The sequence below is a fragment of the Plutella xylostella genome, chromosome 26, assembly GCF_932276165.1.
Source record: "Plutella xylostella chromosome 26, ilPluXylo3.1, whole genome shotgun sequence".
Classification (NCBI taxonomy): Eukaryota; Metazoa; Arthropoda; class Insecta; order Lepidoptera; family Plutellidae; genus Plutella; species Plutella xylostella.
The window spans coordinates 4,262,867-4,288,953 of NC_064006.1; the positions used below are offsets into that span (position 1 = coordinate 4,262,867).

The following is a 26,087-nucleotide window of genomic DNA, read 5'->3' on the forward strand; positions in this document are numbered from 1 at the left end:
ATAGTATACTTCGAGGTGTACAGTATTGTAGTATGCGAAACTTGCCCAGTACTTGTCTCATTTTTGTACAGATGTCGTCAATGTGTAGCGTCCAGTTAAATCGTTCATCTATTGTCATGCCAATGTACTTATAGCTCATTACTTGCTCGACTACTGTGCAGCTACACGTGACGTCACCGTGCAGACAGTTAAATGAGTGACCTTTTATAATAACAGGTTGCGCATTTTGTGACTTTAGATAGCTTGAGCGTATGTGTGTCGCAGGCAACTGGTTTAATCTCCTGTTTGATTGAACCACTAGCCCGTTCATTGGATGGCGCTATTCAGTTGTATGACTAAAGGACAACTCGTCAAGTCGTTGATTGTAACGTTCGACGTCTTGACTGAACGTCATTCAGCGAAGTCGTTGAATGGGATATAGTATAGCAACTATGTAATGTCTGGTTAGGGTGAACATCACCAGACAAGAGTCAACATAAAGAATATGTTACAAAGCTCTTATCTCACAAATTAACTAAACAATAACAATAAACGTTCCTTCATATTGTTGTTCATAATTATCCAGTTTCGCCACTTTTTTTCTTTGAAACTATCCGCCCGCGGCGTAATAATAGGTAAATCCATGTTGGCACACTATTTTAACACAAATAACGCACTTTAAAGCTAATTTATTTGCAAAAAACTAACAATATAGGTGCTTTTTGTGTCAGCTGTTAGCTGTTAGACGCCATATTTGTTTTATTCACCACTTGACTGATTTTAAGTCAGCTAACTAGTTGGACGTTTTGTGACGCTTGTAGAATCAACGTTCGGCCTAGTCATACAACTGAACAGCGCCATCCAATGAACGGGCTAGTGGTTCAATCAAACAGGAGATTAAACCAGTTGCCTGCGACATGTGCATTATTTTGGTTTTTTTTATATTCATTCATACTAGATGGAGTGTTAGTGCAAAAGAAACGTATCGACAAAATAACAGCCCACTTCTACCACTGAGCTCTTATTTTAAATTAGTTCGGTTATAAGATTTGTGTCTTTATTCATTGATACAATGGTTGTAAATTAACGGTTTGACAGTAAACAAAATGCGGACAGATTGTTTTTTTTATTTGTCTGTGAAACATAATTTCATCATCACAACCCATTACGTCCCCACTGCTGGGGCACGGGTGTCCTTACAATGAAGGAAGGGTTTAGGCCTAGTCCAACACGCTGGCCTAGTGCGGATTGGTGGACCCCAACACAAGCAAGCTTGTGCTGAGAGAGTTGTCAGGTAAGTGGGCAACCCGACTGTCAGATGTTTTCAAGCCACCCGAAGGCCTCTGACTAGGCTTAACGACTGTGAAACATCATCTTGTTCATATAATTGTTAGTCTAAGTGTATGACCTAACTAAAGAGTCGAAATTCGTATACTGTACTCGCATTTCATTAAAACTGTGCTTTATTCAACCAAGTAACAGAATCAATTTCATTACACACAAATTGTTTACTCGCTTAAATAAACTGTTGAGTTCTGTGAATAACTATTGACATACAAGACACACATTGTGAATAATTAATTAATGCAACTAATCAATACTTGTACAGAGCCTCTAGTACGAGTTTTTCGATTTGCGAAAACGAAATAAGTTTTGGTTTTCTTCTGTCATCCGCATACATTATCTGAGAAAAGTTTCAGAGGGTCTAGTAAAGGTTTATTAGATTGTCAGAAACTATAAAAGTTTACGTTTTCTCGCATACCCAGTGGCGCCTCTAGCGGAAACTATCATGCAAATTTTGACAGATCGTTATCGTTTTCGACAAACTATCATCCCCGTACTAGACGTACAGTGTACACATCTTGTCGATTCTACTGGTTTTTAATATTTGGGGTCAAATAGGTTTACCGTTTGGAAGCTACGCTACCAGACAGATACACAGACACGTTGAACTTATAACACCCGCCTTATTCGTCAGGGGTTAAACATTCCATTGCTATCGCCACAGTTTGTTGTTATAGAATGAATGTCAATATTTAATTTATGTTCATTTCGAGTCACAATCCAGTGATTGAATTTGAATAATTTAAGCCGAGATTACCGATGTTGGCGTTTAATGTAATCAATTATAGGCCTGATTAATTATTACATATTCAGTCAAGTTCGTAGACAAAATATATAAAAAATATACCTACATATTATTATAGAGCGATGGTAGTTCGGTCGGGTAAGCGCCCGATTCTCACGACAGAGATGCGGGTTCTAATCCCGGCGTGGACATGTACCAATGAGTTGTTTGAATTTAAGTACACTTTATATATATATATATATATATATGTGTCGCAGGCATCTGGTTTAATCTCCTGTTTGATTGAACCACTAGCCCGTTCATTGGATGGCGCTATTCAGTTGTATGACTAAAGGACAACTCGTCAAGCCGGTGATTGTAACGTTCGACGTCTTGACTGAACGTCATTCAGCGGAGTCGTTGAATGGGATATAGTATAGCAACTTTGTAATGTCTGGTTAAGGTGAACATGACCAAACAAGAGTCAACAAAAAGACTATGTTACAAAGCTCTTATCTTACAAATTAACTAAACAATAACAATAAACGTACCTTCATATTGTTGTTTATAATTATCCAGCTACGCCACAATTTTTTCTTTGAAACTATCCGCCCGCGGCCTAATAATAGGTAAATCCATGTTGTCACACTATTTTAACACAAATAACGCACTTTAAAGCTAATTTATTTGCACAAAACTAACAATATAGGTGCTTTTTGTGTCAGCTGTTAGCTGTTAGACGTCATATTTGTTTTGTTCACCACCTGACTGATTTTAAGTCAGCTAACTAGTTGGACGTTTTGTGACACTTGTGCAATCAACGTTCGGCCTAGTCATACAACTTAGCAGCGTCATCCAATGAACGGGCTAGCGGTTCAATCAAACAGGAGATTAAACCAGATGCCTGCGACATATATATATATATATAAAACTTTTCTTTGAAAAAACCATACAAAGACACATAAAATTTGTTGAAACCTTGGTCCTCAAACTAGGATTCCCTGTGCCATGAGGACCAAATATACCATCGCTCTTACGGTAAAGGAAAACATCGTGAGGAAACCTGCATATCTAGATTTAGCACATATAGACATGTGAACCCACCAACCCGCTGTGGAATAGCGTGGTGGGAAAAGTTCGAAGCTTAGGAAGGCAGTTTAGAGCTTGGGGATATGCAGGTTCCCATCGAGAAAGCCAGGTGCAGCTGCTTACACCCCCACAGAGAATAGAATATACATATTATTATTATGACAATAGAAATACATAAAAGCCATTAAATAATATGATTTTACTGTGGTCAAGACAGAAGAAATTAAATACAACGTTTAACTATGTAGAGCCAAAATATCTTTAGTACCAGGTACGGTGGTTATCTAACTACATTGGCCTCCAAAACTTGGTAAATTATTATACTATTGAGAATGCCAAGCTGATTCTTTTCTCAAAATAGCTCCGAAATAATTTAAGATCTTTATGCACTGACTACATAAATATTACGCGTACTGTTGAAACTACGTAACGTAAGGAACGTTTAGGTGCCCAGTAGAATGAGTGGTTGGAATATTGTGTAAAACAAAACTGTGTTCTACCTACGTAGCTTCAACGTTCAAATGTTCCCCATTCTATTTATAGTTAATAAATCCAGCATATACATGTATGACCGATAGCTGTAATTTTAGTCAACTTAGCTGATTTATAGTGTACGTGCCTTACTGTATTATTTAAAAAAACTTAAACTATTAAGGTATACTTGTTATAAATTTAGATTATATGGCTTCATACCGTAAAATCGTGAAATTTAACACTGTAACTGACTTGACCTTGACTGCCTCTATACCCCGTTACCCCGGAAACCTTCTGGCGATAAATGCAGGTATCACAAGGTTCACAACGATATTTAGTTATGTTATTTGCGTTGGGAGCACCGAAAACATCATATTTTTCCATGTCAGCTTATGTAAATAGGCAATTTATCACTGAACGAAATGTTATAAATCTTCGGTTTCCTTTAAAAGTCAACAGGATCATTTAGCAATACCCATTCATTGTTGTTGAAAAGCCAAAAAAATACATCTAAAAAGAAAGGTATTTTCTTAACAATGGCTGCTTTAACCAAATGATAGATTACCAAAATCTGAAGTGCTGTTAGCCATTTTAGTAGGTATTTTTATTCTATAAAATACGAACGGACCTCTTAAAAATAAAACCCAAAACTTTATAGGCACCAAATTTATATTTTTCTACTGTTATAGAATCAAAGTTGTTTAGAAAAATGGGCAGTCTTACTATACTTACCAATTTTGCAACACCCTGTAAATTGGGTTGAGGTATTAACACTGACGAAACGACAATATATTCAATTCATGTCTTATTCATGGCACCATGGCACCCATTGATAGAGTCCATTTGAAGCGTTCGTCAATGGCCGATATTACGTAACAGTAACACCAATGAAAATGGGGTGATCTGTGCGATGCCTACTTTGCCTACCCAATAAGGGCTCTCATTTATTGGTGTCTGTTACAGTACCTACACGCGTTAGTTTTCATACTAACTTATGAAAAAACGGGTAGGCATAGTTTTTTTTTTCAAAGAAAAATGTATGATCTGGTTTTAGTTTACAGAATTCATTATGAAAAACTTCGATAATCCATTGGAAATCTGACGAACCGAAAGATATTAATTGGAAAAAAATCTCTTTGTAGAACATCCAACGAAATCATTATTATCACGTTATTTTTGTTGCAGTTTGAAATGAAGGTGTACTGAAGTATCTTGTTATGAAAATAAATAATTATGTTAATTATTACTCGTCTATTATATGGATATTATATTATTATGGACTCTTAGTGGAGAACCGCTGCCGGCACCTCTGGGGTGCCATAGGAGTACAAGTATTAGTTACAACTTTACTCGTCTATACAAGCGATAGCCAACAGCTCGGCAGAACGTGCCTCAGGGTCGAGCCGTCTGGTGTGGCTCCACCCCGACACTTGGGCACTATACGCTGCGACGTTCATGAGAGCATGTCCACAAAAAGAGTAGGTATTATAGAAAATCATTAGAAACTCTTACAACTTAGCTGATGGGTCTTTATTGAGGACATTATGGAAGTAACCCAGAATAATAGAGATCTCAACCTTGTATTATTACCACCATACACCACCATAGAATAACGCGGTCTCGAGTGTTCCACCCTTGTACCACCCAATGGCTCCACCCATGGAAGTAATAATTACTTATAAGAGACTTATAAGTAGGTACTTATTACTTCCATGGTTCCACCATAGACCTACTCAGGGTTCCACCAACAATGATCTGTGTACGACTCTCTAGCTATCTGACATTAATCGTATTTTTTTGGGCAACTATTGTTTATTTTTATTGTTTTGTGTGATTTTTATTAATATTATATTTTCATTTATATTTTGTAACAAAAATGATACCGCAACAATTAAAATCCCCCCCATTCCAAGAATATTTGGTACTATTAATTGGTAAAGTACCAAACTTCCTCAGGGACCATACTTAAAAAAGCTACTTCTTCAAAAATCTCTAAAAAGTGACAAATAATTTTATATCATAATCCGTTAAGCCATAAGTTTTATTATCCTTTTCAGTAAACGTAAACACCCTTACCACCGGTCTTGGAGTCTCGTGGTCTGTGCCAACTCTCGTGACCTTACTGGATGTGGCTCATCAGGCGCTGGGTATACTCATCACGACAGAAGCCACGTTGCCGTCGGTGGCTTCTATCGGCTTCCTTGGTGGATTAGCTTGTGGGTATTCACGTGGTTTCATAACCTTGTCAATGGACTAACATGATATGATTCTAGATAATGATGATGACCGAAAGATTGCAAAACTGCAAATCAACTGCACATGCAAAACTCTGACCTCGGCCTTCACGAAGCTCTGTCTGAAATAGAAGGTGAAAAATTGAAAGTGAGCTAGTCATACTGCCGAAGAGCGGTAGATTCTCGAGTGTAATAGGCAAATGCAGCGTGAGACACCGTCTAGCAACTGAAAGGCCTACCACGGGTCGCAAGACATCAAGTTGTGAGAAAAGTTTTGTACCACAGTCCATCACATCGCGCGGCCTCGAGAGCGAGTGAGACGTCTTTATCACGTCTTGATGTGAGCGTCTTGCTACCCGTGCTAGGCCTTTCAGTTGCTAGACGGTGTCTCACGCTGCATTTGCCTATAAGTGCTTTACACTCGAGAATATTATCTACCGGTTTTCGGCAGTATGACTAGCTTACTATACTTTCAGCTTACACATGAGTTACATACATATATTAATTTACTTCCAGATTATTACATTTTACTGCTGAATACAGCTGAAAGGATAGGAAGCAAGCAGAGTTTATTAATGGCAGGGGTGATAAGGATAATATCGTATTCGATTCTTCTATTGGCTAAGCAGCCATGGATGGTGATGTTGGGGCGACTGTTGTGTGGATTCTCAGATGCGTTTGCATTCCATGTGTCCGGTGCTGAAGTTGCTAGTGTTAGTATTTCTGTTATTTTAATTGGTTACAAGCTAACGTCTTTTCTCGCAATTCGAGTATTTTTCTTCTTTTTTTTCACAAATATAATATAATGGTAGTGTACAAAAGGTGGAATTAATGCTAAAAGCACTTTCTACCGGTCAACCTTCAGGTGGTATGCGAAAACCAGAACGATCAGTTTTTCCTCTTTTCAGAAAGTAGTCCATAAAGAGTTGGGCCTTATGTTTGAAGTGTCTATGACTGTGGCGATATCGACAGTCCTAAGCGTCGGTCCCTACGTGGACAACCGATGTTTGAACCTCACGGCTCTGTCTACAGCCATCGCATCGTTTATTCTCACATACTACCTGCCCGAGAGATCATATTATTGTTCTTCACAAGGTTAAGTTTTACTTTAAGTTTTCGTGCTTAATTTGGGTATCTCCGTTCTCCGTTCTACCTAATCCTATTCATATTTAATACATACATACAATACGAACATGCAGTCTTTAAAATATTGATGTTGTCTGTAAAAAAGATAGGACTAGAAAAATCATTCAAATTGTATACCTACTTAAATAGTTTTTAATTAATTTACTTTTGGCCACGCAGGACAGAAGAAGCGGAACCGGTGTCGCGGCTAACTAAAACAATGCACAACAGTCGAAGTGGATGAAGATAATTATACAACATTACAAAGAAATAGAGGACAAAGCCAACCAATTCTTTCGAAATTACCTCGGACTTTTTAACATATACAGGGTTATTGGTAAGTAGACCGGATCCTTTCAGGAGGTGATAGAGGAAGGCATTTCCAGTCGATTGAACTCTATAATACATTATCCAAAATTTAACCATTTATAAGATATTTAAGTTTCTTTGCCATAATTATATGCTCGAAACCGAAAATAGTATGAACGAACATGGTATGCAAAAAGGGTAAATTTCAAAATTCGCGAAAAAAAAACATTCTCCATAGTAAAAAGTCACGTGACCAACTAAGTTTGTATAGAAAATATTTTTTTATTTTCACGAATTATGTAATTCTGATTTCAGTTTCGGATAGATATAACATGCTGCACATGCTGGTTTCGGCTTGGTATACCATTTTTGCAACACCCTGTAGAGTAACCCTCCTATCACCTCATGCCGTCGATGCTGCAATCATGAATCATATTTTCGGTTTCATATTCTATTCGTTTCACTGCAACCGTGTTTTTGCGTTGCGCAATCGTTTTTCTATATTTCGAAATAGATTCAAACACCGACACCGTTTTAATACGAGTTTTTCGTTAGAATGCACACCTTTGTCCATATTCATTCCCTTATATTATTTTGTTCACAAACAAAAAACTGTCGAGAATTCACGATTAAGCATAAGGACTCTTTGTCCCATTTCAGATGTCGTTGTTTCGAATCCATCCATGTAGTCTCATGAATTCGCATAAATATGATCGTAATACAGTTATATTTTAATGTATAAAGAATTTAAACCAATATCAAATTAATTGTTCGTACATTTATTTTCAGCTTGGCATGGCATGTCATTTCAAAATGATTCAATATGGAAATGACTGTGGTCACTAATGTTTTCAACGCATTGCCTCTAGCCGCTATTGTTTTGATCTATATTGGACTTTACAGTACTGATAGCGATATTTTCATTCCATTTATTTAGGAAGTAGGTATGTTACTTCAAAGAAAATTAATCTCATTATTGACCCTTTCAATTAGTTATACTTACTTAGAAATAACACGACATGATTGTGTCAAATTCTTCAAGAGCAGTTTGTATTGCTTTTAAAATCGAAATTACCTAAAATAAAGTCTACTTTCAGTAAAATATTCTATTTTCAGCACCTATTTAAGTTCGTTCTCCTCCATTATGGCATCGCCGCACCGTGTCCATGTCCACCCTGTATAAATATTACACTCAATTAGTAAAAAAACAAAAACTGAAAGTACATGAAACCCTCATATTTCAGGAACAATCCAGTGATCCGGATACCGTTTTCCGAGAGTTTGGACAATAGAGCCTTATGGATGGACGCTCGCGGACAGTTTTTCAACCTGATCGGGTTTCTGGTAGCAAAATACATGGCCCCTATAGAAAACACAATGGGTGCCACGAAAATACTTTTATATATTTTTCGCATTCATTGTGTGTTGGCCGTTTTCGTCCCGTGTTTGTAGAGATTACTTTAATTTTGAAATTAGTTGCGCGGCTGTACTTAGCTATCGGCATTAGTAAAGTTGTCAACAATATTTTTATTTGCATTAAACTGGTGTTAAATGATAAATCTGCCTTTTTTTGGGTATAATCACACGGACGCGGGCACGCGACACGCGCTATTAAAACAGCCTGTGCCAATTTCTCCATAGTTGGTTAGAGCATGACCAGGCTGTATTAGTTGTTGACTTTTGACACATCTGTCAAGAATTTTATATGAAGATGACGTATAATTGATGAACCAATCCCTGTTGGTTAGATAACCGACTATGGAGAAATTGGGGCATCATAGAATTCATAGATTTACAATCGACAAACTGCCAAAGCTAATACTAATACCTACCTAGAACCTAGCGGACGCGTAGGTACCCTAGCTAGGTAGGACTAGCCTCCACGCCTGGAAAAGTTTTTCTTCTCACGTACTTTTATTTCAGCGGTGATAATCCCATACCTTCCATTTATAAAGTCCCATATCTCAAGCAATTGTAGTTTTTAAATGAAGTACAGTAAGGGTCACGTTAGGGGACGTATTGTGTGGACCAAGATATAGTCGACGTTCAAAGAATTACACGATATTGCCTGAAAAGGTTTCAAAGGAAGACCACACTTCCTCAGCCGTTTTATTTTGTCTTCCAATTGTAAAAAATACAGGCTTATAGTGGATGTGGTACTTAATTTAAGTCGGTCAGCCCTGACTGCTATGCCGGAGGTCCCGGGTTCGATTCCCGGCTGGGGCAGATATTTGTTTAAAGACAGATATTTGTACTCGGGTCTTGGGTGTTGATATTTATATTTAATATGTATCTATCTATTTATATTTGTGTAGATTATATCAGCCGATACCCATAACACAGGCTCTGCCTAGCTTGGAGTCGGATGGCCGTGTGTGAGATGTCCCCACAATATTATTAAAGACTGAAGTAGGTAAGTGTGACTTTGGCAAACTTTCATTATTATTGGTACTTTGTGTTTATCCGGTTAAGCTCTTTTATCATAGGGCAAAACACCCAGTAACTGACCACCTTAAGGGAGTTGTTCCAGTAATTTATCTGTAGCGGGCTCAATTCTTATTGCTTATTAAATCCGATTTTTGTTTTAGAAACTAGAATAACAGAGCTACATTCCTGAGTAAATAGCAAACGTGTATAAGTTACTCATTTTTTTATATATTTTTGCATACAAAAAGTAGTGATTTTCCCAGTAGCTGACCACTAAAATCTAGTAACTGACCACACTCGATGCCAGTAACTGACCACCAATTTAAAATGGTTTAAAAATGGAATTATGATTAAATCTTATTATTATTTATTTATTTGATTACTTCATGTAATAGTACCGATCCTCTGGTCTCTTTTAATGTGTGACACATCACTTTTGCTCAAGGTTTCTTAACTGAAAAGTGCATTAAATTAATTAATCAGATTAATGCATAATTTAAATAATATCTTATCCTAATAATCAACCATTTATTTATTAAAAACACAAGTTTATGCATTTTTGTTAAATACTAAAAACAAAGGACATGACACACATGCACATAGTGAACACGCATTTTAAATTTACAGCTTTCAGGGAGATTAATTGGCCCCAATGTAGTACCTTCAGATAAGTCACAGAAAGGGCGATTTTGTTTGTCCGGAACAAGCCAGGATCAGTGGGACAGGCCCATGAAGCATGCATGGTGCCAGAAACGAGCATTTTCTTAAATATAAAGTAGCGAATCCAAGCGCTAAAGCCGGTCTTTTCCATATTCGGTATCAACTGATGAGGAGGAGGAATCGTGGCGGATTGTATTGTCGGCCTGGGAAAACATAAATTCCCCGCCGGAAAAGTAGGCCCTTTCCCCGCCGGTCCTTTCAAGGATGAAGGACCAGAGACAGATGGTTTTCATTATTGCTGAAACCCCACCCAGAGACTTTCAGTGCGGCTAAAAGAGTCATTGAGGCTAGCCATTGTAATTATGACCGAATCAGATATTGGGGGTTAGATTTTCAGGATACAAATGGATGATGAATAAATAAATAAATAAGTCGTCAAGGCATCCATCCATCCATTCACATATTTATTATGTGAATGGATGGATGGATGCCTTGACGAACGGGATTTCAATGACTTTGTTGAGGATTCAACTGGAATATTTAGGATGCTGTTGAAACGTCTTTCGCAGGTAAGTATTTGGCCAAAGACAGGAGTAGTCATTTCTGCAAGGGGGACAGGGAATCTTTCAAATTCAAATTCAAAATTCAAAATTCTTTATTTGTATAACATAGGTAGGTAGGTATTGATTACAGTTTTTTTACAGTGTTTGCCTCAATCTTTGCCTCGTTGAAGAGGCGTCACTGAAGCAGAACATCGCTGTACTTTCTGCATTTTCCGCTGCTGGACTGATGTGTCTGCCAATGATAGTATAGCGTTGCCAGTGGATTCCGGATAGTTGTGGTATCGGTTCCAAATGGCTGGGGTGTTGGTCGTGGTAACAACTTATAGAAGAATGCCCCATTTCTTGTGTGCCGATTTTACCGTTCTGTTTGAAATCCTCTGGCCGTTCATAATACCATTGAAGGGCGTGTTGGTGCACCGGCTGAGGCTGAGCTGCTAGCATTGTAGTGATGCTTTCTTTTTCCTATTTTGCTGAAGTGGCTTTGCCTGTCTTTGGAAAAATGTGGAGGCGCGTTTCGTCGGTAACGTATATTCGGGTTGGGTCATTAATAGCGTCATTGAGGTCTTGTTCGCCAAGTGCTTTTGTGCTCGGGAAACCAATTTCATCTGGTTCACAAGCGCTGGCATTTGTTAGGTACGCCTTCAGCTGTTCTGAAGATAGCATTTGAGTATCTTTTCATAGAGTGAGATGGTGAAAGCCATTTGTCTCCTGGTCTTGCATTCTTGAAGGGACTGCTCCAAGGATTATCTTTAAGGAAAAATTGTGACATCTATCTTTATCCTGGAGAATCAACATTATCCTAGGCTGATAGTATGCTCCACTAGCGTTTTTATCTTCCTCATCAGCTAATACCGAATCTGGAACAAACTTGGACTTTGTGTTTGAATTCTCTTTATTTTAAAATGTGCTTGCATGTCACCCTGAATTATTTTGGAATGTCTTGTTGATCCTAGTTTGTCTCAGACAAGTGGAATTGCCTTTTCTATACTTTTTTTGCTATTTTGGCGCTTCTTCATCTCGCTGAAAGCTGTAAAAATATATCATATATAATAATACCAGTAACTGACCACCAATTTACCCAATAACTGACCACCTATGTCAGTAAATGGAAGGAGTGAAGATAGAATGCTCATATTTTGACACAAGAAAATGGCACATATGAGCTTTAATATTACGTTCTTATTTTGCCTAAATTCAGCTTCAACCAAAAATCCCAATAACCGACATAGGTGGTCAGTTATTGGAAAATCGCCGTTTCGTCGTCCAGTAACTGTCCACCCCATTAAAAACAGTCAAACGGGAAATAACAAGCTGAATCTTATCAAAAACGCAATCTTTATAATTCAATCTATATGGTATATTTTTTTCTTTCAATGATTTCAATTTTTTTCATGGTAAATTTTACGATCAAAAAATTCACTTACCTTAACAAATACGTTAGTCACAACTGCAATTTACTCGGTTCGCGCGCCAACTGAACTTTTTCGATCGCTCACTATCCATCTGTTGGCGGCTGGCAAAATCTTTTGTATCAGTAATGCTCTCAATGAACCACAAAATAGACTGGATGTTCACTGGATGGCCCTGCTTGGCTATTTTTCTTATTTATTGGAGTTGAAGAGGAAGGTGGTCAGTTACTGGCACATGGTCAGTTACTGGGTGTTTTGCCCTACATCATCATAAAGTATTTAAAATATCGGCCTACTTCAATCCTGGCCGGAAAAATATGTAATATGGGCATTTCTCATGATTACTATAAATACCTACTTAGTTACAGATTGTTAAAATAAATATATTTAACTAAAACGCTAGCTTTGCATTTTATTGAGAAAATGATATGTAAACAATGATTTACCCCCAAATTCATAAAAAATTTGACACTTTACAATAGGTTTAAAATTGATGTTGTGAATGTTGTGATATACGAATTTCAACCTTTTCAGTGACGTAAAGAATCGAAACTCGTGTGTTTAAGAGTAGGGCAAAACACCCAGTAACTGACCATGTGCCAGTAACTGACCACCTTCCTCTTCAACTCCGATAAATAAGGAAAATAGCCAAGCAGGGCCATCTAGTGAACATCCAGTCTATTTTGTGGTTCATTGAGAGCATTACTGATACAAAAGATTTTGCCAGCCGCCAACAGATGGATAGTGAGCGATCGAAAAAGTTCAGTTGGCGCGCGTACCGAGTAAATTGCAGTTGTGACTAACGTATTTGTTAAGGTAAGTGAATTTTTTGATCGTAAAATTTACCATGAAAAAAATTGAAATCATTGAAAGAAAAAAATATACCATATAGATTGAATTATAAAGATTACGTTTTTGATAAGATTCAGCTTGTTATTTCCCGTTTGATTGTTTTTAATGGGGTGGACAGTTACTGGACGACGAAACGGCGATTTTCCAATAACTGACCACCTATGTCGGTTATTGGGATTTTTGGTTGAAGCTGAATTTAGGCAAAATAAGAACGTAATATTAAAGCTCATATGTGCCATTTTCTTGTGTCCAAATATGAGCATTCTATCTTCACTCCTTCCATTTACTGACATAGGTGGTCAGTTATTGGGTAAATTGGTGGTCAGTTACTGGTATTATTATATATGATATATTTTTACAGCTTTCAGCGAGATGAAGAAGCGCCAAAATAGCAAAAAAAGTATAGAAAAGGCAATTCCACTTGTCTGAGACAAACTAGGATCAACAAGACATTCCAAAATAATTCAGGGTGACATGCAAGCACCTTTTAAAATAAAGAGAATTCAAACACAAAGTCCCAGTTTGTTCCAGATTCGGTATTAGCTGATGAGGAAGATAAAAACGCTAGTGGAGCATACTATCAGCCTAGAATAATGTGGATTCTCCAGGATAAAGACAGATGTCACAATTTTTCCTTAAAGATAAACCTTGGAGCAGTCCCTTCAAGAATGCAAGACCAGGAGACAAATGGCTTTCACCATCTCACTCTATGAAAAGATACTCAAATGCTATCTTCAGAACAGCTGAAGGCGAACCTAAAAAATGCCAGCGCTTGTGAACCAGATGAAATTGGTTCCCCGAGCACAAAAGCACTTGGCAAACAAGACCTCAATGACGCTTTTAATGACCCAACCCGAATATACGTTACCGACGAAACGCGCCTCCACATTTTTCCAAAGACAGGCAAAGCCACTTCAGCAAAATAGGAAAAAGAAAGCATCACTACAATGCTAGCAGCTCAGCCTCAGGCGGTGCACCAACACGCCCTTCAATTGCATTATGAACGGCCAGAGGATTTCAAACAGAACGGTAAAATCGGCACACAAGAAATGGGGCATTCTTCTATAAGTTGTTACCACGACCAGCCATTTGGAACCGATACCACAACTATCCGGAATCCACTGGCAACGCTATACTATCATTGGCAGACACATTAGTCCAGCAGTGGAAAATGCAGAAAGTACAGCGATGTTCTGCTTCAGTGACGCCTCTTCAACGAGGCAAAGATTCCCTGTACCCCTTGCAGAAATGACTACTCCTGTCTTTGGCCAAATACTTACCTACGAAAGCACGTTTCAACAGCATCCTAAATATTCCAGTTGAATCCTCAACAAAGTCATTGAAATCCCGTTCGTCAAGGCATCCATCTTTGTATCCTGAAAAACTAACCCCCAATATCTGATTCGGTCATAATTACAATGGCTAGCCTCAATGACTCTTTTAGCCGCACTGAAAGTCTCTGGGTGGGGTTTCAGCAATAATAAAAACCATCTGTCTCTGGTCCTACATCCTTGAAAGGACCGGCGGGGAAAGGGCCTACTTTTCCGGCGGGGAATTTATGTTTTCCCAGGCGGACAATACAATCCGCCACGATTCCTCCTCCTCATCAGTTGATACCGAATATGGAAAAGACCGGTTTTAGCGCTTGGATTCGCTACTTTATATTTAAGAAAATGCTCGTTTCTGGCACCATGAATGCTTCATGGGCCTGTCCCACTGATCCTGGCTTGTTCCGGACAAACAAAATCGCCCTTTCTGTGATTTATCTGAAGGTACTACATTGGGGCCAATTAATCTCCCTGAAAGCTGTAAATTTAAAATGCGTGTTCACTATGTGCATTTTAGGCAGTTTAGACCTTGGGGATATGCACAAAGGTTCCATTCGAGAGAGCCAGGTGCAGGTACTTACACCCCCACAGAGAATAGAATAGAATAGAATATGTGCATGTGTGTTTATTCCTTTGTTTTTAGTATTTAACAAAAATGCATAAACTTGTGTTTTTAATAAATAAATGGTTGATTATTAGGATAAGATATTATTTAAATTATGCATTAATCTGATTAATTAATTTAATGCACTTTTCAGTTAAGAAACCTTGAGCAAAAGTGATGTGTCATACATTAAAAGAGACTAGAGGATCGGTACTATTACATGAAGTAATAAAATAAATAAATAATAATAAGATTTAATCATAATTCCATTTTTAAACCATTTTAAATTGGTGGTCAGTTACTGGCATCGAGTGTGGTCAGTTACTAGATTTTAGTGGTCAGTTACTGGGAAAATCACTACTTTTTGTTTGCAAAAATATATAAAAAAATGAGTAACTTCTACATGTTTGCTATTTACTCAGGAATGTAGCTCTGTTATTCTAGTTTCTAAAACAAAAATCGGATTTAATAAGCGATAAGAATTGAGCCCGCTACAGATAAATTACTGGAACAACTCCCTTAAGGTGGTCAGTTACTGGGTGTTTTGCCCTAAATGTTAACAGTATTGTAAATTTACAATACGTTCTATGAATTTGAGGGTTAAAATACAATACATGTACTTATGGTGTTCGCAAGTTGATGTTCTGTAATCAAGTGTTGAACTCACAAAGATTAAATAATTGCTTCTAACAAACTCACTCTCTTGATAAACAAAATAATTACTGTGTCTTAATTACAGCGGTAGTCTTTAAGGGCCCGTACAGGGTGACGTGCCGCGCCAATTTTGGGTTTTCAATGCTCTTCACACAGCACACGCAGTGACACGCACACATGTAAGTTTGCACAGTGGGTCGATAAACTTTTACTCGCCAACTTTATTGACAATTATGTTCAAGTACATTTTGGGTGATTTTAGGGTAAGTAAGTATAATTCTTACTTACACTGGTAGGCACCAGGAAAGAGTAGAAATTAATAGGGGTGCCACTTTACTCTATACTCGGAACCCGATTAGCTTTCTCAAACAAATGTGGTATTTACTTGTAGAAAGGTAACTAAAAGTATTAAAGTGTAGATAATAAGTTTCGGGCATCCTCCAGCCAACTGAACCCCGACGACAAAGCAAAGTAAATACATAGTGTCGCAAAAGGGCTATACTAAGCCAAAAGGGGATGACTCAAGGGGTCATTCTGAACAACTTTTGTTCTACGAGATTTGCAAATTCGCGAAAAAAAATATTCGTTTTCCATGGTAAAAAGTCACATGTCCTACAAAGTTTCTATGAAAAAGGTTTTTTTTTGTTAATTTCCAAAACTCGTAGAGCAAAAGTTCAGAATGACCCCCTGTCTTACTCCTTTTTACCCGACTGCCGAAGGAGGAGGGTAATGTTTTTTGATTGTATGTATGTATATACAGGGTGTCCCAAAAGTCAACGTCATCCCTTAAAGGGCTGATAGGTCAGCTCATGAGAGGCCAGAATATCACAATATGACCTTAGTAAAAACTCGATAATTTTCGAGATATTGACACTTTTATAAATTTGCTGAAAATCGACACCTTGGATCAGTTTTTTGCGTGCTGCCGGTACAAAAATCCATATTGTTAGAATTTGTTTGGTGTTGCATCACCCTGTATAGCCCTGCTATTGATCGCAGTCAAAAAAATATCGAGTAATGCTGTATGTTTAAAAAAAACACGGTTTTCAAAGTCATAAAAGGTAATCGTATTTTTTTATAAACAACTTTGACTCTACATACTGTAAAAAAAATATACCACGCAAACCTGGCACCTAATTTGAAAAGATTGCTCATTTAATGCAGTTTCCAAAATGGTATGAAACGTTGCAATTGTTTCAATAAACAAAAAAGTTATTGCTATTTTAGTACAAAACGACCTCGATGTAAAATTGTTTGAAGGAAATTTATCAGACTGAATTTATTAGGTCTAAGTCATGTTGGAATGAGTAAAAGTAGAGAGAGGTGTGGCCGGGAGTGGGAAAAGAGACAACGTTGTCACAGAATTAAAAAAAACGCATTTTGAGTATCTTTCTCGAGAAAAGTGGACTATAGCAACTCCACATTCCCCATAAATGTAGCACATGGTAACGTACATTCCTGAGTAGTGCTAATGTGTGATATTGTACAAGTAAAACGCTTACACGTGTACATTGTACACCCACAGTATCCAGAAAAGGGACAGATCAGTTTGTCATGAACATTACCTCTAATTACTTGTTATTTATTTAAAAGTTATTGTTAAACAAAACCAAACTCTCAAAATTATGATTATGACCATTAATAAGTATTATTTTTTGCTGATTATGTACTTAATATAATAATGTGGTGTTATAATTTTGAGAAATAAAAATAAAAGTCAATAAATGTTTGTTTTTTTTAAAAAAGGTGTAAAAAACGCAAAATATGTTTTATAAGTTTTTTCTTAGCAATTTTTGCGTCATCTATGTTGCCACGGCTGACCCCACCACCTATTTTACTATTACTCATTCCAACATGATTTACCCTTAATAAATTCAGTCAGATAAATTTCCTTCAAACAATTTTACATCGAGGTCATTTTGTACTAAAATAGCAATAACTTTTTTGTTCATTGATACAATAGCAACTTTTCATACCATTTTGGAAACTACATTAAATGAGCAATCTTTTCAAATTAGGTGCCAGGTTTGCGTCGTATATTTTTTTTACAGTATGTAGAGTCAAAGTTGTTTATAAAAAAATACGATTACCTTTTATGACTTTGAAAACTGTGTTTTTTTTAAACATACAGCATTACTCGGTATTTTTTTTGACTGCGATCAATAGCAGGGCTATACAGGGTGATGCAACACCAAACAAATTCTAACAATATGGATTTTTGTACCGGCAGCACGCAAAAAACTGATCCAAGGTGTCGATTTTCAGCAAATTTATAAAAGTGTCAATATCTCGAAAATTATCGAGTTTTTACTAAGGTCATATTGTGATATTCTGGCCTCTCATGAGCTGACCTATCAGCCCTTTTAGGGATGACGTTGACTTTTGGGACACCCTGTATGTATGTTTGTCTGTTTCTTTGTTCCCTCCTGTAGCCTAAACGGCTTGATAGATTTTGATGTATGAGGTATTGTTAGAAGCGTATTGATGGCGCGATGGCTATAGGCTATGTGACGTCCCATTAAAATGTACATAGCGCCCTCTTGAGGACATAACGTGATGATCGAAAAAATAATAATTCAACTTTGCCGTGTAAGGTATCAAATGAAAGGACTTGATTTTCACATTACAAAAATATGCATATTGAAGGTATTTAAATAACAACACGAAAATTATTGAAATAAAAAATGATCATGAACTACCTACCGACGTAAAATTTCATAAAATAAAAACAACTAAAAAGTTACAAATAAAAAAATACAATTATAAAAAACTAAAAACCTGACTGTACGCTAAAAACATGAAAACGAGTCCCAATGTTAATGGAAAGTATCGCAGGCGGGGACCAACTTGACCGCCACTCAAGGCCGTTTTCTAAGTAACATTCAGCTAAATGGTGAACCCTCTGCTGGTATAATTTGTTTATATACCGCTTTTTCAATACCTGTAAGTAAATTTTTTGGCAGCATAATATTTTTACTTAATTTTAGGGTTTCGAACGTCAAAAGAAAAAAAGCAACCGTTATAGGATCTCTTTGTTTTCCGTCTGTCTGACTGACTGTCTGTCACCGCCCTTTTTCTCAGAAACGGGTAAAGATATCAAGCTTATATTTCGCATAGATGGGGAGTACCCCAAAAAAAATATTATGGTACTCCCTGTCCCACACAAGTAAATTGGGGCTTATATTTTTTCCAGTTATTTTGATGTGTATCCTTTTTTTTTCTTTGTTGTTTTGTATAAGTATGTGTTTCTTTTCTTTAAATCTGTATTTTTTTGTTTTTGCTGTCTATGTGTCGAAAAAATGTATCTTTATCTTCAAATCACGCCATCTATCGTTTGTTTTTTTGTGGCTACTGTCTATAGAAGAAATTCCGTCATTGACAATTTTACGTTACGAATTTATTTTTATTTATTTTATTTTTACATTGTCGTGGAGAATCAACAGCATTTTGTTAATAAATAATTATTACTTATGAACACATAACAACTTGATGCCATTAACAGAATGAACTTAGTAAACCCAGTAAACCTAACACATCCAGAGGAAAAACAAAATCTCTTTCTCTCTCTCTGAAAAACATACTTAATAGCCCAAACTCGATGCTTTTAGCTATTAACATCTTTGAAATAAAATTGAGCCACCACCGTGTTACTGCCCTCATCAGATCCTCACGAGACCATACCTCAACCAGCACCAAGAGACTGTATTTTTGATCCCTAACCTAATGTTCGTGCGTATTGTCATCACTTAGATCCATTCGCTATATTCCTGCTCCTCATCAGACCTTTACGAGACTGTAATATCACGAGAATATTGCACACTATCTAATTTAATTTAATGTATTGAATATACTGGAAGAATTATGCTTCCTCAATTTCAAATCAAATTATGTTGGTGTCATAAAAGTTGAAAAAGTGCAATGATAACCAATGTGCAGTGATTTTGTATCTGTACACGATAAGATCGCGAGCTGTCAGTGCTGCCTAAACCGACGTGACCCTTCTTTGGAGGCCAGCGGCCAACTGAGTCAAACGTCACTTGTGTTTATGATTTTATAACACAGAAAGCCGCCATAGATATTTGTATGAAGATTTGAGGGAAAAAAATTGCTCAAGTTTGGGATTAATTTACACAAAATAAGTGTGTGTTTTTTAAAAAACAAGGTATTTAGCGCCTAGTCCAAGCCTTTAACTTTATAATATGATAAAAATCATATGAAAATTCTTAATAATTACGACACAGTTGTTACAATACGGGAGTGTGATTGACTGGTTTTTCTTGATATTCTGAAATTAATTTACAGTTATCCATAATCATTTACTTAAATTCGAATGATTCAGCACCTAGCTAGACTCTTCAACTACCTGTGTGATTTTTTTCAAGGCTGTAGAGCATCATTTACTACATAATTCTATGACAATGCCAACCCTCGATTCCCTATTGCAGACCCTTAATTAAAGTGATAAAATTTGTTAATTTCAAGAAATAATCGCAATTTGAAACATTGTAAATAGTAAAAGGAAACACGATTAATTATGCCTAGTAAATGGGATAAATCATTTTAAATTCCACGAAAACATAATTATAAAACTATAATAAAATTATTAGAAGTGTGGTAAATAGGTATCTCTAGTTTTAGAGGTTGTTGAAGAAGTGATAATCCATTCCATTCTATTCTATTCTCTGTGGGGATGTAAGTACTTGCACCTGGCTCTCTCGAGTGGAACCTTTGTGCATATCCCCAAGGTCTAAACTGCCTTCCTAAGCTTTGACCATTTCCCACCACGCTGGTCCACTGCGGTTTGGTGGGTCCCGTATCTAGATGTGCTAATTCTAGATATGCTGGTTTCCTCACGATGTTTTCCTTCACCGTAAGAGCGATGGTATACATTGTACTTAAGTTAAAAGAACTCATTGGTACATGTCAGCGCCGGGATTCGAACCCGCATCTCTGTCATGGGAAACGGGCACTTAGCCGACTGAGCTACCACCGGCTCAGGGGGTCAATTTGAAAACCTTTTGTTCAATGACAAACAGAAATCTAACAAAACTACTGGTGATCTTTATAAAATAGCAACGCTATCTCTCTAAGGATAAGGATTAACGGCTTAACGTGACATGAAACGATAGAAGCTAAGGCACATAAATACGCCTCCTAATTGCCTTCCCATTAAAAAGCCTTCTGCTGCATGAAATACTTCGTTTTACAACTGAAACAACTTGACTTAGTTACAATTTTTCCCCAAACTCGGAAATTTGCAAAGCCAACGCATTCTTCATAGCCCTTTTTAGCCCCCGACAAAAAAGAGGGGAGTTGTAAGTTTAGCTTATCTGTGTCTCTGTCTGTGGAGCGTAGCTCCGAAACGGCGGAACGATTCGTTTTTTTTACGTCACAGGATAGGTCTCACCCCGAGTTTTCTGAGCCATACTTATCATATCTAAATCGGCTTAGCCGTTCAAAAGTTATGCAACTGTGTTAGTGTTAATGTCGGGGGTTTTTAAAGGTATAACCTATGGTAATATGAACTTATGAATGTGCTTGCAGATCTGAGCTTAAAATTCTATGCCTAGGTTCATTTGTTTTCAGTTTCATACTTCACGTCAGTTGCGATTCAGGCGTGGGGGTGAGCTGACGTGTCTTGCAGCTCCAAATATTTTACGACTCGGTCGTCTGCGCGTGTTGTAAAGTTCAAAGTGGAAAGTGTCTTTAAAAGTGAACCGGTTAAAATAATAATAACAACATTAAAAGTTTTGTTAAGTATTTAGAGTTTTCTGTTCATGTCCGGTAAGTGACTTAATTAATAATACATAGTTTTTTTAATGAAATTACGCGATTGTACTTGATGTGATATCTGTTTAGTTATTTGTAGGTAAATAACCGTGGTAAAGGTGCCAAAACATTTAAAATAGGTACCTCTTCAAATTTATTGTTAATTATAACAATGGTTAACACAGTTACTTCAGTCTCATCACATAGGTAATGTGTGAAAACAAAAAATATGTATACTTAATTAAAAAATGCGTTATTATTTAACGACCGAATGATGTAGTGTTGTTGTACGTGTATTAACATTGAGTATGAACCCGCGTTGTTCTATGTGTATTAACGATGACTGAAAAAGTTCCACTATAAGTCCAACCACCAACCTACTCCTAAACGGAAAAAGCTAGCTTAATGACACCGTCTGCAATGTTGAAGTCATCGCTACAGGGTATCAGAATATTGACGGTCGAATGGCGTAGTGGTTAGTGGCCCTGACTGCTATGCCGAAGGTCCCGGGTTCGATTCCCGGCTTGGGCAGATATTTGTTTAAAAGACAGATATTTGTACTCGGGTCTTAGGTGTTGATATTTATATTTAGTATCTATCTATCTATGTATTTGTGTAGATATATTAGCTGTCCGACACCCATAACACAGGTACTGCCTAGCTTGGGGTCGGTTGGCCGTGTGTGAGATGTCCCCACATATTTATATTTAAATTTCCAACCAATTGCAATGCACCTCTGCCTACCCTGCAAGGGAGTACATTAGTACAAGGCGTGAGTGTGTGTGTGTGTGTGTGTGTGTGTGTGTAACCAACCAAAAACGTAAATATTATGTTTAATTTTTTTATTAAATAATTAGGCTATTTTAGTGCCGGAATTTTGCAAATGGAACTTTTTCATTGCTCGCGAGTGTAATAATATGTATCTATCTATATCAGCTATCCGATAGCCATGTGACAGGCTCTGCCTAGCTTGGGGTTGGATGTTCGTGTTTAAGATGTCCCCTAATATGATTAAGTTTAAAAATAAATACTCAGTAATCCCCATTCACGTAGACTCAAACACATCTTTCACGCGTCCAAACTTCGCAGCTACCCTCAGTTCGGACTAACGACCATAATCTTGAGAACAGCCGGCAACATTGTACAGTTAGCAAAAGAGACATGTATACCACCCCAGCGTCAGCTCAAACACAAAAATTTTTGGATCAACGGTGCTACGTCACATAAAAATACAATACAATACAAAACACTTTATTTGCACCAAAAACAAAAATTACAAAAAAAAAACAAAACTTAAAAAATAAAACAGTACAAAGAGGCGGCCTTATTGCTTATAGCAATCTCTACCAGACAACCTTTGGATGGAAGAGAGTAAGTCTATATGATTGTGAGGTAGTTGTGGTGCAAGTATATATAAACATAAAATATATACTACTTAAACAGTACATACACTAAATAAATAAATTAAAAAAAACAACAAATAAATATCTAATAACTAAAAATACTTAACATATTGATATGATTGTGTGTACCGATAAAATATTATTAAGTATTTGATTCATCTATTTACATTATTAGTCATACGCCGAGTAGCAGAATGGAACATTTCACTTATGTCGGCATTAAATCTACGAATGCTTTCTGTCCATATACCGTCAATGCGAGACAGCAACACATTTAATGCCGACATTAAAGTTCCTTTTGCCAGTGTTAGGATCAAACAGCAGGTCTAGTACAGGTTTGATTGTGTGTCGAAAACTATAAAAGTTTACGTTTTCTCGCATACTAAGTGGCGCCTCTAATGGAAACTATCATGAAACTTTTGACGCATAATGTATGTAGATGACAGGAGAAAACGTAAACTTTTTTCGTTTTCATCAAAACCCGTACTAGAGGGTCAGTTTGCGTTGCGGTGGCATAGATGTCTCTTTTTCTGACTATACATAATCTTGAGAACGCCGGCTACATGGTACACAAGCGGAGAGGCACGAAGGGACCATAAATCCGAGATCCCACGTGAAGTTTACACCAACTTACTAGCCGTTAGCTAAATCTTTCCACTTTAGCTGTACTTTTGGTATCTCCATTGACCATTCACTTTTATAAAGCGAATGAGATCTAGGTACCTACTATCTTAAAAGAGGCACTGTCGATGTCGTTGTTTGCAGGAAAATGTTCAAATAATTGAAAAACATATTTGAAAATATCATGTAAGTACTTTACCTTGGAGTCACCCCTTTTCGGTTTACAAAGCCGATTAATGCCGATAGGTAGCCTACCTGTAACTTTTCAAAGATTCCCCGTACTGCAAGGAAAACCTTAAACTCATCTAAGATAATAGATAGTTTATTCACGTATCATATAACGTTAAAAATCCACACCGTTCACAAGCATTTCTGCAACAATCTGAACACATGGGGGATTAACATAATGCTTTACATAAGTCTACTATAATGCACAACATAATAAGTTTGTAATTATGTGTAACTATTACTGTATGGAAGCTGTGCTATTACTCCAAGTAATTGTTTGTAGCAATCAGTAAAAGTTTTTTTGTTTTCATATTAAAATTTATTAATTCTTTTAGATTTACAATGGTTTTAGAGTTTGGTTGTGGTTAGATTTGATTTGATTCGTTGTCGTTTTGACGTTCATGGTAAGTTTTGATCAATAACGAAGGAATTTATTCCTTCGCTTCGTCATTGGTTTTGACACAGAATAATAACTAGTACCAGGTTTTGTGTAGGTTTTGTGTAATTGATAAATTATAATCTGTGTATGAGGGGTGGAGAATGCACACTGCACAGCCGTCACAACAATTTTATAATAAGATAATGGCTATTTTACACAGTGCGAGCTAGCGTACGAGTCAGCCTTCCGAGTAGCTGCACTGCAGTATCTCGGAACGCTGACTCGCACGTAGCGTAATGGCTAGTTTACACAGTGCGAGCTAGCGTACGAGTCAGCCTTCCGAGTAGCTGCACTGCAGTAACTCGCACTGTTTGGACAAAACTTACGAGTAACTCGTACGTGCGAGTTGGTCGATGTAGTCGTAGGGCGATTTTTTGTTTGCACTCGCCTGCTCGCCCGGCCGCTCGCCATGACAGCGGCTCGGCCGTCGCTCGCATCGTTTGGTCGCGTGCGGCAGTAGCTCGCCAGTGCCAGCTGGACAGTTGTGAGTGGAATCCGTGTTTTTTGTGTTATTACGCCGCGACTCGACTCGCACTAGGACTGGGTGTCGTGTAGACAGCAAAGGCGAGCCGAGCTACTGGCGTACGAGTACACAAACCGAGTAGCTGTCTACTGGCCAGGCAGCAGCTCGCACTGTGTCAACGAGCCATAAATCGTACGTGCGAGTTCTTCAGTAGCTCGCATCCGAGTTACTTCAACATTTTTTGTTTTCACTCGCCGTCTCGCCGGCAGCAACTCGCCCATGGCAGCGGCTCGGCCGTCGCTCGCATCGTTTGGACGCGTTCGGCAGTAGCTCGCCAGTGCCAGCCGGACCGGCTGTGAGTGGAACCCGTGTTTTTTATGTGCTACGCCGCGACTCGACTCGGACTGGGACTCGGTGTCGTTTAGACAGCAAAGGCGAGTCGTTTAGAGCTACGTAGCTGTCTACTGGCCAGGCAGCAGCTCGCACTGTGTGAACGATCTTTAAGAAAGCGTGTGTTATTCTTCTGAGGATTTTTAGAGGTCAGCCTTTGTAACGCCCATAAGGCTTTACTACTACCTACTAATACTACTAGCAGTGATTTTATTCTTCAGCAATTTAATAATACATTTTTTTAAATAAGCTTCAAAGTGCAAGAATTGATATAATTCTATTTGTTACTTATATAACTTACTAACATAGAAATAAGGGCTATTGTTACTAACAACAACTATGGGTTATTTTTGTAATTATGAAAAATTACCTGAAATAAATGGATTTATTATTATTATTATTATAGCTAGCAGTTGTTGCTATGAAAAATATATTTAACTATATTTTATTTATTAAGGACCTATTATCCCACACTGTTTAAATTAAAAGAATAAAAATGCTTCGACAATATCTTCAAACATTTCCACCACATAAATAAAAATCTTACGTAGGATTATTAGGATCACAGAAATCCCTCCAACAATTTACCATACCACATGGCGGCAAAATAATCTACGACAGGTTGCTAGCATACAACATATTTTTAATACAAATAAAACAGAAAAATTAGTAAAAATAACTATAAAAGAACATTTGGACAACTAGGCATGACCTGTGAACTGCCTATGGAGGATGTTGGGTTAGGGGTAGGGGTTTATCTTTTACAAATGAGGAATATTCAAAGCTGGACCAATGGATGTTCAAGAATATATGTTACAGTCACAGCCACATTTTTCACAAGCATTTCTACAACATTCAGAACACAATGAAGAGTTAAACAGCAATTTGCAACAGTTTTCTAAAATACAGCACATTTTTGTATGTTTCAGTAGGTACCGATACTACCGATGTAAGTACCTATACAGTTTCTCATGATGCAGAGATGTTCAACTGGTGAGT

The 26,087-nt window shown here is 37.4% G+C and overlaps 2 protein-coding genes across 2 annotated transcripts in view; both read left to right on the forward strand.

Moving 5' to 3' along the window:
- Positions 1–5,474: 5,474 nt before the first annotated feature.
- LOC105398297 lies at positions 5,475–6,944 on the forward strand. Its single transcript, XM_048630483.1, has 4 exons — positions 5,475–5,544; positions 5,668–5,826; positions 6,361–6,557; positions 6,753–6,944. Exons 1-4 carry the CDS (start codon positions 5,487–5,489, stop codon positions 6,942–6,944), a joined length of 606 nt encoding a protein of 201 aa, XP_048486440.1. The 5' UTR covers positions 5,475–5,486.
- A 14,422-nt stretch (positions 6,945–21,366) lies between these two features.
- LOC105387003 (probable G-protein coupled receptor No18) overlaps positions 21,367–26,087 on the forward strand; it is an 87,882-nt gene continuing 83,161 nt past the window's right edge. Inside the window, exon 1 of the mRNA XM_038111544.2 lies at positions 21,367–21,559. The gene's annotated coding sequence lies outside the window, so the exon portion shown is untranslated. The remainder of the gene's footprint in view (positions 21,560–26,087) is intronic.

Coding starts and splice junctions, on each gene's coding strand:
- LOC105398297 (XM_048630483.1), top strand. CDS start 5,487: ATGATACCGCAACAATTAAAATCCCCCCCATTCCAAGAATATTTGGTA. Junction 5,827..6,360: donor CTTCCTTGGTGGATTAGCTT/GTGGGTATTCAC, acceptor ATTTACTTCCAG/ATTATTACATTTTACTGCTG. Junction 6,558..6,752: donor CCGGTGCTGAAGTTGCTAGT/GTTAGTATTTCT, acceptor TCCTCTTTTCAG/AAAGTAGTCCATAAAGAGTT.